Genomic DNA, 23,431 nt, shown 5'->3' with positions numbered 1-23,431 from the left:
CCAGGGCGTCGCCCCCAGCCCCAAGCCATGCTCCTGGGGCATCCCCGCTCCACAAAGCCGCCCTCCCGGGGAGGCTGGGGGGCACCCGGCGCGTTGATGGGCGACCGAAGGCTGCTCCTCCAACCGTCCTCGGCGCCTGAGCAGCCACAGGCAGCTCAGCTGGGCCAGGGATTGTCCCTCACTAAGGGCACACGAGGCTCAGCCTCGCAGCTGGGTCTCCAGCGGCTGGAAGAGGCCCCAGGCTGTCCCTGTGGGGGCACAGAGCATCCGTCCCCGGCGCTTCGGGGCCCCGGAGCGGCGTTTTGCCCTTTGGGGTGGGGAGGGCCCAAGGGCCGGGCTGGGGGCAGCCGCCCCGGGGCCCAGTTGCCTGCTGAGGCCGGGCTCCGCGCCGGGTGTTTACTGGGAACAGATTTTTCCCTGACCTTCTCTTGTGCCCCCCGCTCTGATTTTTTTTTTTCCCCATTAAAAATGGAGCCTTTTTCTCCCTGGTTTATGGTGAATCTCAAGTGCCTTCTGGATGACAAAGTCCACTTGTCGGCAATATTCTTTTAAAAGACCCCGCTCTCCCCTCGCCAGACAATCGCGCTATTATCAGGGCTTTCTTATCCGAGAGACTTTTTTCTTTCCCTCCGGGGCTAATAAGCAGAAAGGTTGCCAGCCGTCACAGAGATGCAGAGGGCTCCTACTCAAGAGTTCAGCCACGACTGAAGCCCTCGCATGGCAAACTCCAGGGAAGTGCTATTATGCGGGATGTGGGATCCCATCATTTGATCACGCTGAATGACTTTTTGAAGCAGAGACCATTCACCGGTTTTGTAATGCGCGTTGTTAGCTCAAAGGCCCTGCTTTCAAGTCATTTTTGCTCCCGGTGCCCCCGCTGAAACCTCTGACCGCTATCACCAGCTAGTCGCTAACTCGCCGCTCTCAGCTGTGAAGGGACAGAGTCCCTGCCACTTCCAAACAGCTCCCGAGCCTCTGGGCAACCCGGCCCCGGCCCCGTTCTCGCTCTTCCTCCCGGGACCTTTCCCCCGAGGAGGACGCAGGCACGGCCGGGCAGCAGGAGGGATGAACTCTCCCCCTACACATCCCTAGTAGCACTGCGTTGCCTTCAGGGCGTGCTCTCCGTACTACACCCGTACAGCTTACACCAAAGCTTACACACAACTTACACCACCCCACCGCTGCGCCCGGTGCTGTGCCTCTGCCACTCCTCCCAGAAAAAAAAAGCTCGCAGGACCACTGCTTATAAAAGCACACAGGTTTATTGCATATCAATCTCATGTATAAATTCATTGTAGCATTGGAAAGATTACATTTGGTATACATTCCTATTCTACAGCATTAACCTCAAAATCAGCTTTTTCTATTCATTATTTTAAAGGAATTTCTCTACACAAGTACATTTGTCTTTTATCACAAGCATCAAAATGAAATTTGTAAAATCGCTTTTTTAATTATTTTCTACACTTCATATCTTTTATTTCATTATGCTCCCAACAAAGCGATTTCATATTAATTAATAACTGCCAACACTTTTTTTTTTTTTCTTTCTTGGCAGTTCAAGGCTTCTAGCCTCGGACGCAAAATCTAATCACATATACAATAAGTGCATCTACGGAATTTTTTTCTTTTTAATAAAAATTTCACAAACAGACACAATAATGACTGCTAAACACAAGTCATGCACAGTTTACTTATAAACATAACAGAAGCAATATACAATCAAGAATGATATGGAACAAGCACCATCCTCTTTCTCAATGTTTTTTAAACATTATATGAAAACCAGACATTTACAATTGATTTAAAAAAAACACTATACAGTTCTAAAGAAAAAAAAAAAACTAAATCATATCTGTATTGTAACAATGGGAAAAGGAATGACATGGGATGCACAGATTTATGATTCTTGCAAGCACAATATATATATGTTTTAAATTACATCTTCTGCAGGCTGGAAATGACATCAGGGCAAAACATCTCTTGCTTTGAAGAGAGCAACGAGAATGTAAAAGACATTGAGAATTACTTTCAGAATTACTTTGTTCACATGTGAATTGCACATTTGGAAATCAAAGCTGCCTTTTTTTTCTTTTTCATTCTTTTTCCAAAGTGGTAATAAGAATTAATGACAGAAGAAAAAAATAATCTTGGAATCATTCAATAACATTTTAATCACAGTATCACTCAACACTACAGAGAAAAAGGTTCATGGCTTTGTGAGCACACCACTGACCGTCACCCAGGAGCAGAGGGTTTTGCCCTGATGTTACCAGCACCGTGCCGCGCTCCCCGCCGGGTCTGAGGCAGGCGGCGAAGCGCAGGCTCCTCCACCACGGTGCTCCCCCTTCCCCGCCACACACACACACACACAGTACAGCACGTAAAAATCGAATGTAAGTCAGTAGGTTGAAACTGGCTGAGGGGAGGGGGCTCACAATCCAGTGCTTTGATGCTTAGAGTCTAAACACGTTCACGTCGTTGTGCAAGTGCTTTCGAAATGCTTCGTAGGAAGTGAGAAGCCGCTTTCAGGAACATCTACCGAGAGCCTAAGTGCTGCTGAAGGAGAACCCGAACGCTTCCACTACTTTGTTTTAAGCAAGACAGAAACCGAGCTCCGCGCTTTGTCCTGGGATGCGGTTTAGCAGACCCAGCTCGGGTTTTGCTGTCGCACCCTGCCTGGGTTGGGTTTGCTGCTGACACCGAGCCGCGCCTCTCCAGCCCCGCGCCTCTGCTCCTCTCCGCTGCGACCACGAACGAACAGCGCGCAGGCAGCGCAGCCGGCTGCCCCGCGGGACGTCCCCGGGCACCGAAGGGCAGCGCAGGCAGCTCCTGCCGGTGTGCACAGCTCCCCTGGGTGCACCCACACCCTCGGCACTGCCGCTGCTCTGCCAGCTCCGTGCCCCAGCCCCGGCCGTTCCCATTGCTGCTCAAAACCCCGCAGCCGAGCGCATGCCTCGGGCCTGCGTCCTCCTCTGTGGTGGGCTCGCAGGGGGGGGACACGGCCCCGCGGCGCTCAGAAGCCCCACGGGACCCTTACAGTTGCTCTTTGCTGCAGCGACCTTCGGCCACAGCTGGGGATAGGAAACATCCCGCAGCCTGCCCCCGGCCCCTTGCTGTCGCGGCAGTATGGCTACGAGATGTGGCGCTACACGTAATAAATAGCTCCTGCGCAGATATCCTCGCTTTGCATCACCCCTCGCGTGCTGCCCGCGCTTTCACACCAACGCCAGGCCGTACTGAAACCGCTGCAACTACGCGCCCTGCTGCACCGCACCGCCATCGGGGGGTCCTGAGCACGCCGTGCTAGTGGCACCGGGTGGCACCGGGTGTCCTTAGGCACTACAGCTCCGTGTCCCCTGGAGCTGGGGGGACCTGCCCGTGCCAGCGAGCCAGCTCCGTCCTGACGGCAGAGCCGTCCTCGACACGTGCACGTCTTGGGAAACATCCTTCAAAGCTAAGTGACCGCTTTTGTCCAAAATCGCAAAGCAAAACCTACACATCTGCTACGAGCTGCAACACATTTTAAGTGCAATTGAATGAGAGCTACAAGATAAATAGAAATTCAGTGAGGCTTTCTCTTTATTTAACTGTGGAAAAATTAAAACTTGTCATCAGTGCTAAATTAGAGGAGTCAGGAGGTCCTAAAGCAAGCAGAGGCACTAGCTCGAGAAAACGGGAAGAAAACTGAATTAGGAAAATGCAAAAAGAAAAAAATAATCATTTCATGATTTAAAAAGCTCTATTTTTCATGTCCTCGATCCCTGGCCCGTGCCCCTGGCCAGCAGCATGCCGCACGAGGCAGAGCCACGGGGAGCTGCCCCCAGGGAGCCGCCGACCTGCTCCTCTGGAGACACGACGCAACAGAACGGAGGGCTGAGATGCTGAAGGGAAGACCAAAAAAAAAAACAAAAAACACCAACCCACAAACCCCACAGTAACATTTGCATTGCTCAGTACTTGGCCCCCGCTTTGGAGACCAGCTCGCTGCTGCTCCGGGGGCTCCCCGTGCCGAGGAGTGTGATGCCGACCTCTTCGAAGCTGCCTTCGGTGTCGCGCAGAGCCCTGGGGCAGGGCGAGCAAACGTCCCACCGAGGCAGCCGCGGCCGCGCTCCCCGCTCAGAGGGGGCTCGGCTCGCTCCGGGCACGCAGGAGGCCAGCAGCAGGAGCCAGGCGTTCGGGCTTCCCCAGGGCAGGGACGGATCCGTGCCACCGCTCGGTGTCTCCTGGCGCCTGGGTGCCGCGGAGCCGAGCCGTCCCGTGGCCGAGCGCTTCCCCGTCCCCCCGCCGGCGCAGGGCTGGCTCGGCGGAGGCTGCTTTTGCTTCCCAGCCCACCAAGGAAATAAATAGGAACCGGAGTCGGATGCAGCTGGCACCTAACCGCGAGGGTAACAAAACGTATGATTGTCTGGAGAACGGGCGGCAAGAATAGCAGGATTAATCGGGGTCGTTTGGCACGTTAACAAACTCTTCCTACTCCCTGGTTATCGATCATACAACATACAACCTCAATTACACCAGTTTGGTCCTTCACTACATACTTATATTAACATTATTTCTTCACAATAATGATATCTAATGCAAAAAATACTGTTAAGGAAGAAATAAAATAAGAAAAGAATTAGCAAAAAATTACAAGGTATGTACAGATTAAAATAAATTCCCTCCGGAAGAGAAAACAGTTCTTTTATTATTTTCAGTTGGCCCCTGGGGGAATAATTTAAAGGCCGAGCGCCTGGGCAGGGCGGTGCTGCAGCAGCAGCGAGCGGGCAGCAGGGGCTGGGGGCGTCCCAGCGCCGCTCGCAGACCGGTGCCTCCTGACAGTGCCGGGTCCTGGGCCGTGTCCGCCCGGGAGCTTTGTGCAAATACATGGAGCAGTTCGGCTTCCGCTGCCTGGTGGATTCAGAGCCTTGGGCACTTTCACAGGGCGATGTGGAGAACCAAATGGGAAGGGTAAATTTTCTCGGAAAATACACCGACGCCGCCAGTTTACCTTTTGTTCCTCCTATACCGACGTATAGAGACGCTTTGCTTCTCAGGTGGTCTGAGGCTCCTGGCTATCCAAAGCCAGCCCCAGGTGTGCTCCGGGCTGCAAAGAGCGAATCACGAAGGGTCCCTAACAAGACCTCCGCTTTATCTGAGCAGCTGTTTCCTTCGTTTCAGCGTGCTGGAACGGGGCTCCCGTGTTGTGTTTCTCCATCCTGGACTGGCACAGGAGCTCTTCTCTGGTTTCTTTCAAAGTCGGCAGAGCCTGAGCATGTCAAGTACTTACAGGCAGATATACTGACCACCGTGTGCTGCCCCTCTGAAACCAGCCGCCAACCCCGGCCTGCAGGCAGTTACTACCAGATATGATACCTGCCAGAAGCACACTGGCACTAAAATATTGCAGACCCGAGGGGAAAGGCTCCTCCTGGCCTCACCGGCTTTGCACAGCCAGGCTGCCAGAGCACCCCAGGCTCCAGCCGGCGTTCACTCGGTGGTAGCAGCAGTCCAAGCCTCGGAAATTCTCATTTTTATCATGTGGTAAATAGCAAACTCTCAGGACACGCATCCTAAATTTTATCCGTATAGCCAATGTTGTTCTTTGCAATAGGTCTCATCACTTCCCAGACCATTCAGAAATTCAGCTTTACCTGCAAAATCACTGCTGCAACACCGGACTGTAATCACAACGCACAACGGCACGAACGCCACAGCATTTCTGGAGGCTGCTTTGTGTCGGTAAAAAAAAGATGAGACTTTGAAGCAATTTGAAATCACTCATAAAATATCTGTGAGCAATTTTAGAGTCAGAAAGACAATTCTGTTCTTATATGTGCTCGAATAGTGGGTTGGACCCCTGACACTGCTGAAGCAAGGGAACTTTAACCTTCCTATTAAAATTACCGGCCAACCGGCAGTGTGCTGCCCACAAACAACCATCCAGCAAACCAAAACAACGGCAGGAGTCAGAAATGCCTGCCACAATTCCCAGATACTGCCGACACCGAAAAGACACCACTCTGAAGCAAACCCTGGGAGGTGAAGCAGAAGCCGCGAGCGCCCCGCCGCAGGCCAGACCTGCCCGCCCCGCACCTCCCCGCACACACCCGCACCTCTCGGGCACGGATTTACCCGGGGTGCTCACACCTGGGGAGGTCCAAGCGGCCCTGCCGTGAGGCACGGGGCCAGAGCGGGGCCGAATGCCACCGCCCCGCTCGCCGGAGATTTTCTGAGCACGGATTTTGTTCTGAAGCACTCGGGATGCTCCGAGCGCAGGCAGCAGATCGGGCTCGCAGGCACTACCAGAGATGGAAGCTCTCCCAGCCTTGCGGCGCAGGCACAGGCAGAAGGGCTTTCAGGGCACAGCCGATGACTGTGAACCACGTATTTGCATGATACACCAACAACCCAGCCTCAGCAATGCTCCAGGCTGAAGATTTCTCAACCGGGACACCGCATGTAGCGTAGCATGACTGTAGGCAGCGTGGCCTCACGCTCGAGAAGCTTTGGGCTGTGCCAGTAGGTTTGGTTGGGAACAAAGGATAGGGCGTATTTCTGTGGGAGTGCACAAGTTCAGATTCTTTCTGAGGTCAATTAAATTTACCCTTCCCTGGTGTAACTCCCGTGACTCTGTCAGAATTGCACCAGGGATAGGTCCGACCCGGCTCTGCTTCCTTGCTATCCCATTATTTGGCTGAGTTGAGGGGATTAAGCTACCGAATGGTTTCAAGATGTGATTTATATGCGGGCTTCACTGGCGCAGTGATACCTTCTCGTAATGTTAGAGGGATCAATATTTGATTGCACTGTTGCAATTCATGTCTTGCTTATGCTATTCCTACAGACTGAAATCCTGGGGCTGCATCAGTTATCCAGTTCTGGAGAGGTTCGTTCTGATAAATTACAAATGAAAACTCTGGACAGGTAAAAATGCAGGACTTGTAGGTCGGATGCGACAGGTTTCTTTCTCAGCCAAAAGTCCAGGCGACTCCTGAGGCCCTCTCATCCATCTTCTGCTCGCTGGGATTTTTGCTAGGATAATTGCAGCACCACCGCCTCCTCGCTGGGACTCTGGCCAGTGCCTTGTTGACCTCTCAGAGGTGGTTGATAGGGTTAAAGGTCCCCGACTCTGAAGCTGCTCCTGCCATGTCCAACCAAGCACCCAGGGAGTTCTGGGAGGACGTGTGGAGGGGAGCGTTCTCAGACAGGGACAGCATCATTGCATAAGCCTGCAGGAGAAGAGAGCAACGCAGGGGACGTGTGAATATGCACGCAGGACAGGCCACAATAACCTGTGCGAAGCACAGCACGACCTCACCAAAACATAAGATTGCCAGCAGCCTTTGGCCTGGGCTAAGAATCTTGCCGGTGTTCAGGAACACAGGCATGGAAAGCTCGTTGGTGTTCCCAGTGTGCTCGTATGTTCTTGTTGGGTCACTGCTGCAGTGAAGCGGTTAAGTGTCTGCTGAAAATTTGCAGGGAGACTTGTGTCTGCTACCACAGGACCTGACTGCTTCTCCAACCCAGATGCTCTCCCTCTTCCAAGACTCATACGCCCTTTGCGTCCTTTCACAGCCCAAACAAATGTGAAGCCTTGGGTAGGTGATAACCTCACGTACTGCAGGTAAAAGCCTGTGTAAGTGCCACCTGTGACACGAAACAGCGGAGGACACAGCTTCCCCCATCCTGCGCCAGCTGGTGCGATGGATGCTCCCAGGTGTGAGTGCAGCGGTGGCTGTGCAGCCCTCTCCTTCACACTGGGGCTGCACCCACCCAGGCACAAGCCTTTGCGGGGCAACAGCCAAAGACCACACCTCATCTGGGGCACTGGTACAACACTCGGTGCAGCAGGGCCCTTAGCAGTGCTCCTGTGATGGTGACAATACCAACCGGTCGTCCGACTTCAGCCTCTTCAGGCTGAGAGTCAGACCTACTTGTCAAGTCAACACACCATCTGCCGGAGGCACGTGCTGAAAGAGGTTCAGCCTGGGAGCGCTAAGGACATGCACGCTTCTCAAAGTGTGTAAAAGACAGACAGCTCCCAAGGAGCGCTGTGCTGCTCACACAAATGGTGTTTTACGACTGCATTCCCTGGTTCAAATTGTTTAAATTACTTATTGCCATTTAAGCGTAACCAGGCTTGCACCTCATACAGTATGAGCCTGGTTCAAAAAACACAGACCCCTGCCAAGCATCAGACAGACCTAACGAAGTAGGATGAATTTGAAAGGAGCAAGCTTTCCCAGGTAGTTAGTACATTTGCCATATTAGTAACAGGACACATGTAAGAGTTAGGCAAGTGGCTTGTGCTTTACTTAGTTTCCCCTGGAAAAAAAGCCACGTCCTGTCCCTTCCCCAGCTTTAGCCCTAGCACCTACCGTGGAGGACAAAACTTCACAAATTCCAGCTGATGATAAATCAAAAATCTTGTTCTGCATGGCGGCTGCATTAAGCTACTGCTTTGCTGGACATTGGGGACAGATTTCAAGACACATTCTGCTGCTTGAAGGTTAGAAAAGGACTCCAGTGCAACAGCTGAGCTTATCCCCCGTATTAAATATCATCAAGCCTCCACTAACATACTTGACACTTGTCAGGATGGACATTATTCACACCCTTCACTTTACACCACGTTCCTAGCTAGGTGCAAAGTGGTTCTCTGAAAGCAGAAGCCCAAATTCCCTACATAGCCAACGATGACAGTTGGGCAGTAACACCGAGCACCTTTCTTAGAGGCGTACAGTTAGAAGTGTTGAGTGTGAGCTCTCCTGTCCAGCACAGTGAAGCATAAATACATAATAGTCAGAAAAAAGACATTTATACAGACAGATAGAAACAGACAGATGCCGCTATCTTTCTCTATAAGCACGTTCTCACAACACAGGCTTAATGATAAATTGACCTGGTGACCTAGAACTGCCGCCCACTCCATTTCTTCTCAATTTCTGTATAGTTGCAACAAGACACAGTTCCCACACGATTCACTTATTACAGTCAGAATTCCTGCTCACTGGAAGGGGAAAATAAACCTTAGCTAAAGGAGGCCAGCTGCTTGCTAATCCTATAGTACATGCTGGCGGCAAGCTAGATAAAATGTTCTGTCATATACCCACCTGGTTTTTAGCCTGCCTGTACAGAGTCTGTTTTATTGTCTCAGAGTCTAAGGTGGAATTAAACACATCTTTAACTTCAAATGCTTCCTCGGCTGCTTTGCGAAGATCCAGCCCCTTCCCAAAATTCGGCATCTGCTCCAAATCTAACAAGCCGGCTTCGTCCTCCTCAATACACCTGTACCAATGACCAGGGGAAGGGGTTGACCTGTTGTTAGCTCGTCTCACCGTTCACAGACCGATGTGAGTGGTGCTAACCCAGTGCCTGCATGCACATCCCATGGGGGTCTCAAAGCCACATGCGTGAGCGGACAGACAGACGAACACAGAAATGACACAAAGTGCAAGGAGTAAAGAAAAAGTGGAGAGCATGACTACGCACGTACAAGCATTAGTGCTCTAAATATTGGTGGTTCAGCCTGACTACAGTTCACTGTGTGGAGGTGTCCAGTTGCTGTCCACTCCCCAACACGTCCGACAGTGTGTCCGTGTCCACAGAACGCTGCTGCTTTCTGAGTAGCAATGAAAATAGCGATGCACTGAGACTAAATAAGAGGCTGCTCTTTGCATCACAGGACATTTGTTAGGAATATCAAACTGAGGCAGAAAAAGCGATGCTAAGCCTACACCATGTCCAACAAATTAATTTTGAAGGTGTCTAGATATGGCTTGACCTCAGGAAGAAAAAATCACTTTTTCCCAGCGCTCTGGTGACTTCACTTGAAGTCAACATTTTGCGCAGTACAAATTGGGTTGTATACACATGCCTCTCCCTTTGCCCTGACCAGGGTTTTAGAGACGGACATTATCCACTGAACTGTGGTATGCGGAAAAGGTGTTTTCTGTTTTGGACTAACTCTTTTCCTGTTATTAACTCCTCAAGTCTTGGATATCCATCTTATCACAGATTCTCCTTGCAGTCCACTTGTTTCGTATCCCCCACCACGGTGAAAATGGAATCTTTCAAGTGAATGCTTAAATCAAACTGGAGGTATGATATATGGCTTGAAAAATAAAACAGTAGCACTCACAATCTACCAGTGACACAGGGTCAGAAGTCTGGCCCACATTTGACTTCTCAAAGGGAACAGCCCACCTCACCTTCGGGTGTGGTCAAAGCTCATGTTGAGAGATGTGGGCTCTTCATCTTCTTCATCCTCATACGCTCCTCGGGGCTCTGTGGTGGGTGATACTGTTTCATCCTGTGACTTCCCTGTCAGGCTGTCATCGTCTTCCTCTTCCAGTTCTTCATCTTCATCATCCACATCTTCTGTTTTCTCATTTGATAATCCATGACACTGGGAATTGCCATCAATATCCTGGATTTCTGGCCTGAAATATTTGGTCAAGGGGGAAAGAAAAAAAGAAAAAGAAAAGATACCAAATGAGTAAGTCGTGCCTTTTCACTGTAACGTAAGACTATTAATTTTATATACGTGTATACATGCAAACATATAGAGATGTATCTTTGTACATACACATATCATTTACACTGCAAGGAAAAGGAAAACAGACATGTTTTAGGCAGTTAAAAATCAGCCTTCACAATTTCTTAACAGCCAATGAGCACGTCAAGTATATACCAACCCAAATGCTTTTCAAACTAGAATTTTGTCTAGTCTGGATCTAAATGATGCTTTTCCATCTCATAATATAACATCTGTGGGACACGGGGCTTTCCTCCTCTCTGCTTCTGTATTCGAACAACCTCCCTTTTAGCAACCAGATGCAGGAAGCTTCCTCACAGCATAACCCAACAGCCAGCCTAAATTCTCTCTCACATTACTTTGCTTATTCACACCCAGAGCAGACTCCAAGAGATCAGGAGTTTTAAATTACATTACGAGAATGAGAGTGTGATCAACAGCGCTATGGACTAAGACCCCAACAGGATGCCACCAAGTGACGTAAGGTAAGCGTAGCATCTTTACCAGAAATTTTATGCCAGCACGTTCCAGACTGCTTACTGTTCCCTACGTGGGTTGTATCATTCTGTGGATTTCTCATACTTACATTCTGGACTTGCACCTTAATATTGGCATTGAATAGCTATTTGTGAAAGCAAGAGAGCTGCAGGTGTGAGTTATACATTCAGATTTGCTGAAATCCACAGATACAGACGGATCTGAAACAAACTGAAAGACTAGAAAAGCAGGTGCCTCTGATCTCTGACAGAACAGGCCAACTGATTTTATGGCAGAAGGTCAACGGATCACTAATGACATTTTTATCTAGTGATGAAATTGCATTTTATGACAACTGCTGCACTGGAGCTAACTCTGCAGCAACCTGCCTGCCTGCCTTCTGGTAGCACAACCCCATTACTTGTCCCCGCCGGTTTCAGCTACATCTCTGAATATTAGCATCTCTCGTGTAAGCCTTCCTAACTTAAATCACTTTCTGAAACGATTTAATACCAGGCTTAGAGCTTAAAGTTGATTGTATTTTCCTTCCAAACTGCTACATTTCTACATTTCTCTCTTTTGAGTGTTTTAAATCACGTACTGCAGGACAGAGGCTGAGACTGGTCTTTTAACCATGTTAACAATAAACGACACCAGGTAATTTTATTTGCTTGTCTACCTTTTATCTGCTAAAGTTGATGCTTGATTCATTTCACTATTTGCAATAAAATTTCTGATTTCAGAGAAATACGAATCCTCTTTTTCATCTAAAAGTGCATGGTTGTCTGACTCCGAGTTTGGGGAAGAGGCACTGGTCCCAAGGTGGTTTGTAATGACTCCAGAGTGCTGGCTCACTGAGTGAGAGAAACAAGAAAAGAGAACAGGAGAAACAATCAGATATTGTCAAAGCTATTATTAAGAGGAAAAATCAAGGAGGAACATTATGCAACAATCCCCTCACTATATATTGAGAATGTAATATTTAAGAGAAATCTCATGGACCAAAGCTGCCAACAGAGGCTCATGTTTTCCAGACTTGAACTACAGAGAGACACACGGATGGTATTTAGCATTTACGGATGGTATATACAAATCAGGAACCACTATCCATAGCTGTATAGCTGTTTGCCTTTGACTTTACCATAAAGCTTTTCCCTTGGCTGAGAGATCACTTAGCTGGCTTCAGCACAGGAATTTCTTCCTTCAGTTTTTCTCTCAGGACAAAGTCTATTTATCTTCTTGGATTTCACATAGAGCTACACATACATTTCAGGTTGAAAACCCCTGGTAAAGTTTGGTGTGTCTGCAACAACTTTGTACCAAAAGGTCTCATGATGGGAGGTTACGCTCCCCGGACAGCGTCCCCAGGAGGTTAGTGTCATCACTGCTATTTCATGAGTGGAAAAGGGCACGCGGACCTGCCGGGAGCGTGGCAGAGCTGAGTACTCTGCATGTGTGCCCGTGTTACCGTGATGCACTGCAGCCACACGTATCATTGGCTGCATGAGGAGGTGGCATTTGGTTTTTGCTACCTAAGGATGCTCGGCATAAAGACACAGTGCTTTCCATGAAGGCCTCCCCAGGTGACCAGAGAGATGAGACCGCGGTGTCTTCTCCCTCCGGCGCCCCAGCAGAACCGCCCAGCAATGCCATTTGCTACCTGGAACATTCTCGTGTTCGTGTTTCTTAAGATGTCGGTCCAAGTTGGTCTGCTGCCCAAAGCATCGGTTACACAGGTGGCATTTGAATGGCTTCTCCTTGTTATGGATGTTTCGAACGTGCCGCTGGAGGTTGGAGGAAATGCTGAATGACCTGTCACAGTATTTACACCTGAAAAATAGAAGCAAATGCCAAAGAGTGCGACGTGAGAGGAAAAAAAAAAGAAAAATCTGACTACCAGAAAACCAGAAAATGTTGGTCTATAAATCTTTACTCAGCTGAGGACCTGGAACGCACGAGGCATTAATCATTCCAGACAAATCTAATATTATTGTTACTCAAGGAGCACAAAGAAAGGATTAGGATTAATTAAGAAGTGAGCCGTCCAAACAAATAAGACTTTTAAACAAAATAATTACTTTTCCACACATCAATGTAAAAATAAGAAAGGAGAGTTAATTTATTTCTCATTTTGTAGGGGAAGCAGGTGAAATATGGGGAGAGGAGAAAGAAGACAGAATGAGAAGAAAGAAGGGAGGTTAAAAATATAAAACCATTATTAGCTTGCACATCCCTACACGGCACAGTTATCTGGACATACAGACAAACCTAGATTTATTTCTGAAATTCCTTGTGGTACTCAAGATACAGGCAGCAGAACATGCCTTTAAAGGCAATTATGGTTATTATTACAGTACAATAGCTCCCAAGAAATACACTGTAGTTTCCAAACAGGATAAGATTTACTCCTATGCAGCGAATATTTGGTTTCGGATGAAAAAAATGTGCAGCATAAGGAGCCAGGCCAGAATGTTTAGGGAAGCTGTTGAGTGAAGAAATGTTGTCTCTGAAAACTCCCTCGGCAGGAACCACGGTAGATGTGTTGGAAGCTTGTTCAAAGTTGCCATCCCCCTCTCTGGATTCAGATTCCCTCAGCATAAAAGCAAGGCTTTTGTGCACCCCGATGCTGTGAGCTCGGACCTCTGCTCTCCCCCCCAGCGCCGGCACCACTGCAGCCGCTGTACAGAAGAGGGCAGCTTCGAGCCGCAGTGAAAAGTTTCGGGACTAGAGCTACAGAAAATTAATTCTTTGAACCAACCTGAGTCCCTCATTAGGTCTCCCTTTAAATGCATCGTTTGTACCTCAACAAAACTGCCTTCCTCGTGGCTGTGCTTCCAAAGCCCATGGGAAGCTGAATCCCTTCTCCGCTACCGACCTTTGCAAATCTTGCACGCTTACGGGACAAAATAAAAACTGTTCCCAAGCCCCCGGAATGCCAGAACAAAGCCACTCGCTTTAGCTGAACTGCTCCAAGAACAGCATTTGTCCCACTGAGCTGAGCTACCATGTGATAAGGCACAAGGACGGTGGGCATGCTTTAGGAGTGCCATTGCTCCACTGCTCGAACAGGGCACACAAATGTATCCCGGGCTTCCGTCATTCAGGTATGAAGCTAGATTTGTCTTGACAGTAAGGACGTGGTATCGCTTTCCTGCAAACATGGCAGATTCAAATGCGAGAAGGGGGTGTAAGTGTAAAAAATCTATATTGTGAAACACACACAATTTCCAGATGTGCTACAGCTGTGATTTTTATTTAGTCTCTAAAACCAAATTGATATTATTTTTGGAAATAGCAGAGATACATTTATGAAACACTCTCTCTCTGAATATTTATGGATTCCATGTCCACCTCTGAATTTCCTACTGCTAAATCACTGAAAAATACTGAGATATCTCAAATAATGAACCTTTATTAACATAGGAATAAAGGCAAATCTCTTATTAAACCATAGCTTTCTCAGACTTAAAAAGTTTGATTTTTTTTTTTCCAAAAATTGTGAACAACTACAGAAGACAAGACATTATTTGAACATCAGCTGGACAAGCAGTTTATATACTGACAAGTTAAACATGCATGGGTTTCCAGCTCTTACTCTCCCCCCTACCTGCCAGCACCCAACGAGTCTGATTTCACGAGTTGCCAGGCTTCTGCAGCTTCTACTGTTCAGCATTTCAGAAAACTGCAATGTGCAAAACAAATACCCAATATCCTTCTTATTCTGTGGGGTTTTCCTAAGCAGCTTTGCACAGCTGATTCTACCGACACTGTACCACCAGCTCCCTCCTCTCTGCTGATGCTCTGGTCTTCCCTCCCTGCCTGTCTGCACCTCGTCAGCAGGAAATATTTCTAGATCAGATCACTGCTGATCCCGCGTCGAGACGCACCTTTGCTCGCTCCGGGTTGCTTTTCCCATACCCTTCTTACCCCTCTTCCTCAAACCTGCCCTCCTGGGTCCAGCCTCGGCTTTGTGCTGCCGAGGGCCGGGCACGAGGGGAGCATCGGGGCTCCGAGCGCGTGCGGCTGCCCCGCGTACCCCGCGCCCATCACTCACGCCGGCAGCTCCAGGGACTTCAAAGGCAGAGCTCGCATGAGCAAGGCAAGAGAGATCTGGCCTCCCGTATGTCAATTTATTTAGATGTTCAGGAAGTCTTTGAAAAGTTCCCTTTGACAGGTCCTCGCTCTAACTATGAGCTATGTGGATCCAGGTTCAGATACAGAGAAAGGATAAAGAGCTTGTTAAAAAAATAGAAAACAGAGGGGCATTGGAAAGGAGCAATATCTAACGTCTGAAAGTAAAGGGACGAGGGAGACGTACTGTATTATTTGTGGTCCCAGAGGGGTCGGTACTTGGGTCTCTGCTGGTTTTAATCTAAATAAATGACCCAGACAGAGGAACCAACTTAAATTCAGGGAAGAGGTGAACACAGAGGCAGGAGAAGAATAAAGCTCAAAAGAAGCTGTATTTACTCTGTAAACAGACTGACAAAATGCTAGTAAAATTTCTTGCTTATCAGTTTAAAGTAACACACCAATAGGCTAAAAAAATACAAAGCAGGACTGAAGGATAGCTAAGAAGGAGCCAAAGCTGGAACGTGGGAGCTCTAAGGAACAGCAGACAGGGCGAAGTCAGAGCTGGAGGCAACCTGGATTCTCGGTATGACAAACAACGGGAAGGGGGAAAACAGACAGCAAACAATGTAAGGATGAGCAACTGAGCTAATCACCGTAAGAAAAAGACAGTTTGGTAACACTACAGAGGTGACGGTAAGGCATTTGATAACATACTTCGTGAAGTTTCAATAGCGTGACTGCATTTGCAAAATTAAAAAAATAAAAAAAAATGTAAAACGGAATTACAGTCACAAAGCATAAAACACACGGACAGTGACTCTTCCTAAATATCAAGTGCACTTACAGCAGGGATGAATTTAGCCTACATTAAAAAAAAAAAAAGAAAATGAGAGAGAAGAGAGTCATATTGAACTGTGTGCAATCTGAAATGCCAGGGTAGATGTCAGCTTTAGTTGTTAGCTTCAGCTTAATGCAGATAACAGGACACGGGGGCCTAAAAGGAAATTAAAGAAAAACAAATTCAAAACAGACGTCAGGAAGCACATCTTTATAGGAGGAATCACAGCCTTACAGGCAGTGCTTAAGGACTGGGTGTAATTCAAGAATCAATTAGATGGCATCCTGGAGGGAAGGGACATTTGAAAGAAGAAGAAAAAAAAAGCCTTTCTGAATCGAGTAGCTCTTAGTTGTTCTCAGTCCAAGTTTTATGTAGTTTGTGTGATTCTGTGATTCCAGGGACTGAAAACAAAAACAAGAAGCAAACTCACAGCTACAGTATACCCTTATGTTCATGTGTTCCAAGCATAAGGAGCTTCATTAAAAATCGCCTTGCCTGCATTTTGCTTTGTAACCTCGGAAGGACAACAACCTCCTGCTTTTCACAACTTGAGTCGCCACGTAAGTCTGACGTGATCTCTCAACAAGCCCGAGATAGTTCGCATTTCTCTGAAAGACGCAGTTTTAAGCTTGATAGTCCTTTTTACCATTGGGTTTTAAAGTACATATTTTTGAGTTTTAGATACGGTATAGAAGAATGAAAAGAATTGTGTCTAATTCCATGGTATAGCATGTTGTCTTTAAGCCATTTCAAATCACTCTCATTTTTAGAAAGCACAGTGTATTAGCAGTTATTTCTCACTCTCCAAAAAACATGTAGCACTTTCCCTTTTCAATAAGAATTAATCGACCTTCATATTGCTCATTTACTACTTATTCCTACCTTATGCCTAATTAAATAGACAGCTACTAACTTTAAATGACTTTGTAAAAGCCACACCACTTATCAATGACAATCAGGAATCAAAAAAACAAAGCATCTGATTTTCTGGCCTGCATTTTTCTTAATCTATATGTGGACATTTGGTCAGTGTGTAGTAGATTTATGAACATTTTAATTCATATTTTAACAAACTCCAACACTGACAAAGTCAACAGAAAAAAAAAAACACATTTAAACAATCAAATGAAAAGTTATAAGCAAGACATCAATAAAACACTGAAAAATCAGCAACCTGCTTTTACCTGCATAAAGTTGGCACTTTGAAAACAAGCTTTCAAAACAATTACTGCTGCTAAAGTTGGAAATCTCAGTTCTCTGAGAGCAAAAGAAAATCAATGATAATTAAGCTCTTCTGTAAATGTAGCACTAACTCTCAGGAGTGCTATTATAATGCAACATTGTCCAGAAGTCAAACCTCTATTGCAAAAAAAAACACACGGGCCATTTTCTGGGAGAAGACCAGATCAAATAAATCTGTATTTTCCTAACCTTTGTTAAGTTGCAGGTCTCCTTTTTTGGAAGAAAACTGGACTAACAATCTCTGAATAATTGGGAGTGAGCATTCTACTCAGACAGGGGTGTATGGTGAATACACAGCGTTCATTCAAGGCATATCAAATAACGCAACTGAAAAATCAGAAGAACAGGGAATGGTTCCAAAATATATGTCTGCTTTGGAGAGGTTTTTTTTTTATTATTTTTAATTTACCTAATGTCTACACTCAGAATTCTGTATGGCTCCATATGGAAAAAAAAATTGACTCTGTACGTACCTGGGATTACAATGTGGGAGAAAGTGGCTTCTTAAGTTAAACTAAGCATAAAAATTTGATATATTTGACCAGATGGCCTTTTGCTGCTCATAAATTTGTTTGTTTCTCTTTATATAATAACTGTTACATTAGCTTTGTTGTGAACTTACGACTGTGTATGGAAATACCATAACATTAGCTACCAAAAATGAAATTGTTCGAATTGTTACTACTGTTTGACAACATGCAAAACACTTACTCATGTTATGGAAAACACAATGCTTGATTTTCAGTGAGCTCTCTATTCATCATTCGTTCAGTTTTGCTCATATACTATTCTAAAAAGAAATGAACCTAAGCATATTTTTGGCCAAAGTTTTTTTGAAACTGACTGCAAAACAGTAAGAAAATATTGGGCAAAAATATTCTATGACAAATGACCCCTCATATATATACTCACACATACTTACATATATTTTCTCGTAAGGTTTATTGAAATCTAAAAGACTCGCTTAAACAGGAGTCCCTTCAGGAGAGCCAAGTGCCCAGGCTGGAACGCACTGCCTGCATTTTCTATAAAAGTGTCTGTACGTGCCCTTTTTTCTATACACAACACAAACTGCAGTGTAGAATCAGACTTTTATGTCCACAACTAGAAGAAAATAGTACAGGCTTCTACCTTAGACACCTAAGTCAGTCAAACGGTGTCTGCATTCCCACCCCCGATCACTCTTTTTAAACTTTGCCACTTAAGTTGGAACACTAACTAACTCAGATTTTAAAACACATATACCACAGGGCATTTGTTTTTTTTTTGATCTACTACCCCAGGCCCCTCTGACATGCATTAGGAAAAGAAAAAAAAATCTAGCTAGATCCAGCAGTTAATTTACTGGCAAGCCCTTCAAAACAGCCTGATTTTCAGAGACATTCAGCACCTTCAGCTGTCCTTGAGATGAATGGTTAATGTGAGTGTTAAACAACACTGGAAATCAGACCACTCATTTGCCAGCATACATCTAAATATAAGTTAAGTGTCTATCTTCAAGCTGCCAAGCCTGATTATTTTTGGCTGGTACACATAATATACAATCCTATGAATCACTATATGTAATGCTACAGGACTGCAGCATTATGTTGGCACAACTTTATAGAAAGGAAAAAAAAACCACAGAGTGGTGAATGAGGAGCGTGTTGGGAAAGGGGCAGTATCTGGGGGACAACATCACCTGTAGGGCTGTTCTCCAGTGTGTGTCCGCAGATGTCTTGTCAAATTTGCTGAGCGTGGGAAGATCTTACCGCAGTACCTAGACAGTGAAAGCCAAAGTAACCATCAGTGCATGAAAGCTCTGCCACAAGACCAAAATTACAAACACTGTATCACCAGTTGCTATCTCTCTGACTTGTTTTGATACCGTTCCCCAAATTAGAAAATCACTTTGTGCATTTATAACTCTGGGCACATATGTACTGAGGGCAGAAGATGTGGACGCAAGAACTAACAGCATGACGTCCACCTCAGAATAAGAGGATTTACGGTGGTGAGATACTGCTGAAACCCATTTCCATCCGACACAGAACAGCAGTCAATAATGCTGCAACACTGGGAAGGGCAGGAAAAAAAATAAATCAAATGCCTATTATAGGAAGACTTGGGTCAGACCCAAATTCTGACTTAGTAGCTTATTTTGGAGGCCTGGGGAAGTATATAAGAACAAAGAAAGGATGCACTGACGCATCCCCAGTATATTCTCCCAGCTTCCAGTAATCTGAAGTTGCAGATCCTTCTGAGCCTGAACTTGAGCAGTTTCACTCAACACGGTTTTGCTGAGCTTCTTCCATCTAGTTTTCTAAAAGCTTTGAGAATGCACATAAGCTTTTGATGTCCTCAGCCTCCTACAGCAATGAGTTCCTCTGCTGAATTGTGTCGTGTCCAAAAGAATCTCCTGCTTGTTTGAGCCTGGCACTCGTAACTTCATTTGGTACTACCTCATTCCTGCATTAGGACAGAGTGGTTAATCACTGACTGTTCACACTGCCCACCGCTTGAGATTTTTATAGATCTCCCTTATATTCTTATTTGGTTGTTTATCACGCAGAATCTACTTGATCATCCCCAGAATTCATAGCATTCACTTCTAGATGAAGCATTGCATTGCTGTTATCAGGATATACTGCTGGGACTCCAACAGTCTGCTTAGAATAAGGAAATGCAGCAATATAAAATAAAATAAGAGAATGAACTGTGATCCACAATAAATCTGAGTCATAGAAAACTCAAAAGGAAGGGAGGTATAAATAAAAACATTAATTGGGAAATAAAATACTCAGGAGGAAAGGTTATGTTCTGTGTCTGTGAAGCCCGATGCTTAATGTTGTAGAAGGAAAATATGGGCAGACTTTCTCAATTTCAGGGGCATTCAGCACCTTCAAATGTCCTTAAAATGAATAGTTAATGGGAGCATTAATCAATAATGAAAATCCAAATGTTAATTTGCTACTGTGTATCTACATATAAGTTTAGTCCCTATTGGAGCTACAAACCTCACATTTCTGAATCCACAACTGAAATCTGAGCCCAGAGCTTTTGAGGCAGTAGAACACAAGAGACGCATCAAACAAAATCTGTACCCACTTGCTGCCCCCAAGGAAAAATGAAGCAGGAGCCATCACAAGAACCTCTGGTACTTGCAGGTAAAACCGTGTAAGCAGATACAGATTTCTATTCCCTTGGTGATACGCTCTGATAACTGCAATGGATATGTAAGTATTTCTGCGGATAAAGTTGTGTCTGAACAGAGAGGCTTACTGCACGCTGTTTTTAAAGTTCCATTTCTTTTTTGCATAGCTGAGATTGTAATGCATTTGCACTGGAAACTGTGGCATTTGCTACCACACACAAGAGACTTGGCTTGGAGAACTCTGTTTGCTTGAGAATCTCCAGATCTGTTCTCAAGGTTATTAAAAATTACAAAGAAAATAGAAGATGCTGATTTTCTACCAGACAAAACAAGCTATTTCAGAGCGAATTAGTCACCAGAATGCTCTGTTCTAATTCTGCTGCTTCTTGTTTTTCCTCTCCACCCGCATCCAGACAGTAAGGATGACCACGTGAAGTCGCTCAGTGCCTGATGACGTTGCTGTGATGTTGCTCTGTGCCCCAACACGTTGGGAGAAGGCTCCCGCTGCTGCCGTGGTGCCGAGGCCCTTACCTGCAGGTGTAACGCTCCTTGCCCTTGCGCAGGATGGGGTCGGATAGCGTGGGTGGTGGAGATCGGAAGTTGAAAGGGTGATGTGGAAGGGGCTGCAGGGAAGTGCCGGAGTCTGCCTTCATGGCTGCAAAACTCTCCAGTTTCTCTGTCATCGTTTCTATGGCTGACATCTACAAGTACAAGGCAAGACCTCGTGTCATTAAAATCCACAGGAAGAACAATCTCTGATGCATAAAACATGTCTTTTAGCACTGGTATGGTGCTCAGAGCCTGTTGCTGATGTTTGCTCTTGTTCTCAGGAGCCGGCAGCACAGCGTGAAACGGAGTCACTGAATCCAGCCAGGAAAGAGAGGAGTAGCGTATCGGGTTCGGAGGATTCAGAAAAGGTACAGCTGACAAAGCCAGGCTATAACCATCAGATCGCAGAGATTAGAAAACTTTTTAACCTTCTGCAACGTGCCTGTGTTTACCTTCAGCATGTCAAATTAAAAATTGTCTCAGGATACACTCGGCTTCCCTTTTCCCAGGGATGACACTGAAATTTAGGCAACATGGGCAGCTGCTGAGAGCAGAAGTCACAGCCCAACCCCTCTTCTCCCCCAAAGCCACCCAGCCCCGGGAAGCAAGGAGGTTCCATTTCTCACACACACACGTTACGCTCCCTCAGGCTCAGAGGGCGAGCAGCAGCGAGCACGGGGCAGGCAGGCAGGCGGCCCCAGGTGGGAGAGGACAGGGAGCTGTGGGCCACGAGGCAGAAGGATCCTGGCCAAAGTGCAGCGGGAGAGAGCAGGGGAGTGGGCGACTGCTGGCCACGGGGCTGGAGCCTCAGGGAGGAGGCAGCAGCTGGAGCGGTGGGGTGAAGATCAGACTCAGGACCGAGGGTGTCCACAGAGAGTTTGTGCGGCTAAGAGGCCAACGTGTTACTTACAGGTAAGAAAGGTTCAGAAGTCAGTAAAGGTGACGGAAGGATGGCCAAATTCCTGGCAGGAGAGGAAATGCCAGCCAAAATAAAACAGAAGTGAGCAGCAGCTGGATAACTTGTGGTTAGGAGGACCACAGTCTGCACAGGGAAAGCCTGTCTGCATGGGAGTGGGAGGCAAACAGGCCTGGAGAGGGGACACGAGTACGAGGCTTCTGCACACCCCTTCCAGCTGGAGTTTCTGTGACTCAGCAGAGCCCCGATCTCACACACACAGGGATTAAACCAGACCAGAAATGGGGAGAAGGGGAAAATCCTTGAGAAATGGCAGAAGTGGAAAGCAAAAAAAGAAGAAAGAAGAAGAAAGTCGGTCTGCGTGGAAAGAAAAGGACACCTAAAAAATAACCCCAAAGCAAAAGCAACAACAAAAAAGCATTTTTACTTTCATTAAAGCAAAACAGGAAATCCAAATCCAAGAGAGAAAGCAACTCAGAGGACTGCACTAACATCTCCAACGCTCAATTTTGTGCACTCTCGAGAGCACTTCTGCGATACCCAGCTGAAGCGGGGCTAAAACAAACAAGCGAGCCATAAAGCTGCCTCCTGGCTGCAGCTGACATCACCGGGAGAGGGAGCGAGGGGGCAGTGGGAGCCTGAATGGAGTCAGACAGCGAGCGGGGAGACAGCGAGCGAGCGGAAGGCAGTAGGAAGCCATATATCAAAAGTAGATGCTCTATTGTACAGGAAGGGCTGACCTTTTGCACGTTTACACTTTATTAAACTGGGCTCGGGGGGGAGAAGAGAGCCAAGATATTGTTTAAAATGTATGACTATAAAAAAAAGTTGTCTTAATCACCAAAGAATACATTGTGGAAGGCTGACAACCATTCATAAGCTGTAAAAAAGAGGAGTAGTAAAACCCATTTCTCGATAATAGATCCACAGCCCCTTAGTTGGAGGCTCCCAGCCCATGATAAATAGTAAGTAATACTTAGCGCCAGCCACTTGAAAAGGTTACTTGATCATTTACAGCAAAAGCTCTGCCCCAGCTGCCAGTCATGTAACAAAACCATCACGTTAAAATGCTATCCGGATCTTTCAGAGCTATGCCACTCAGCCCTTTGCTGGAGTACCTGGAGATATCTTTTGTTGTGCCCTGTTCTTTAGGCACTTAGTCAGAGATGTTTGCTGGCTTGATAGCCGTAGGCTTATTTTAAAATTCTAAACACCGGCCATAGCCTCTCCAGTGGTAAAGGCACTTTGCTATTTAGGGAACAACTGCCTGGTTATAATAAAAAAGAAGGGGAGAAGAAAAGAAACTTAACAGGTGAGAAAAGGTTTTCCATTAAGTTATCAAAAAGTTACACCATTTATTTATGTTGTCCAGAGTTTCATTTAAAATAGACAATGTAAGAATAACTCACACCATAGCAGAGGAACTGCTGTCAACGACTGGGTAAGAAGTAAAAGTTGCCTGAAATTCATTTTAAGAAAGCAAGCATCTTCTGAATGCTCAATCTTTATCACAGCCTTTGGCTTAGCCACATCTCACCCAGGGCCCTCTCTGAGATCTGGGGAATTATTCACAGAAGAAAAGACTTGGACCAGACGTGGGCTTTGAGTGAGAGAAACACATGTAGAGGGGGCCTCTAATTCGTCTGCTGTATGGATGTTGGTCCTAACGAAGAAGACAGA

The 23,431-nt window shown here is 46.4% G+C and overlaps 1 protein-coding gene across 10 annotated transcripts in view; it reads right to left on the bottom strand.

The window, feature by feature from the left end:
• Positions 1 to 49: 49 nt before the first annotated feature.
• PRDM16 (PR/SET domain 16) overlaps positions 50 to 23,431 on the bottom strand; it is a 313,405-nt gene continuing 290,023 nt past the window's right edge. For 9 of the 10 annotated variants that reach the window (XM_080564622.1, XM_080564619.1, XM_080564616.1 and 6 more), the window contains 7 exons: positions 20,818 to 20,987; positions 18,835 to 18,912; positions 12,660 to 12,829; positions 11,679 to 11,853; positions 10,197 to 10,427; positions 9,099 to 9,273; positions 50 to 7,214 (listed from right to left, as the gene is read on the bottom strand). In XM_080564622.1, coding sequence (XP_080420748.1) covers positions 7,080 to 7,214; positions 9,099 to 9,273; positions 10,197 to 10,427; positions 11,679 to 11,853; positions 12,660 to 12,829; positions 18,835 to 18,912; positions 20,818 to 20,987 — 1,134 coding nt within the window. In that variant the 3' untranslated portion in view covers positions 50 to 7,079. The remainder of the gene's footprint in view (positions 7,215 to 9,098; positions 9,274 to 10,196; positions 10,428 to 11,678; positions 11,854 to 12,659; positions 12,830 to 18,834; positions 18,913 to 20,817; positions 20,988 to 23,431) is intronic. The other variant, XM_080564621.1, reaches the window with a different exon arrangement.

The sequence above is a fragment of the Anser brachyrhynchus genome, assembly GCF_964034855.1.
Source record: "Anser brachyrhynchus genome assembly, chromosome: 21".
Classification (NCBI taxonomy): Eukaryota; Metazoa; Chordata; class Aves; order Anseriformes; family Anatidae; genus Anser; species Anser brachyrhynchus.
The sequence above is the reverse complement of the archived record's forward strand: the minus strand, read 5'-3'. Positions and strand labels throughout refer to the sequence as shown.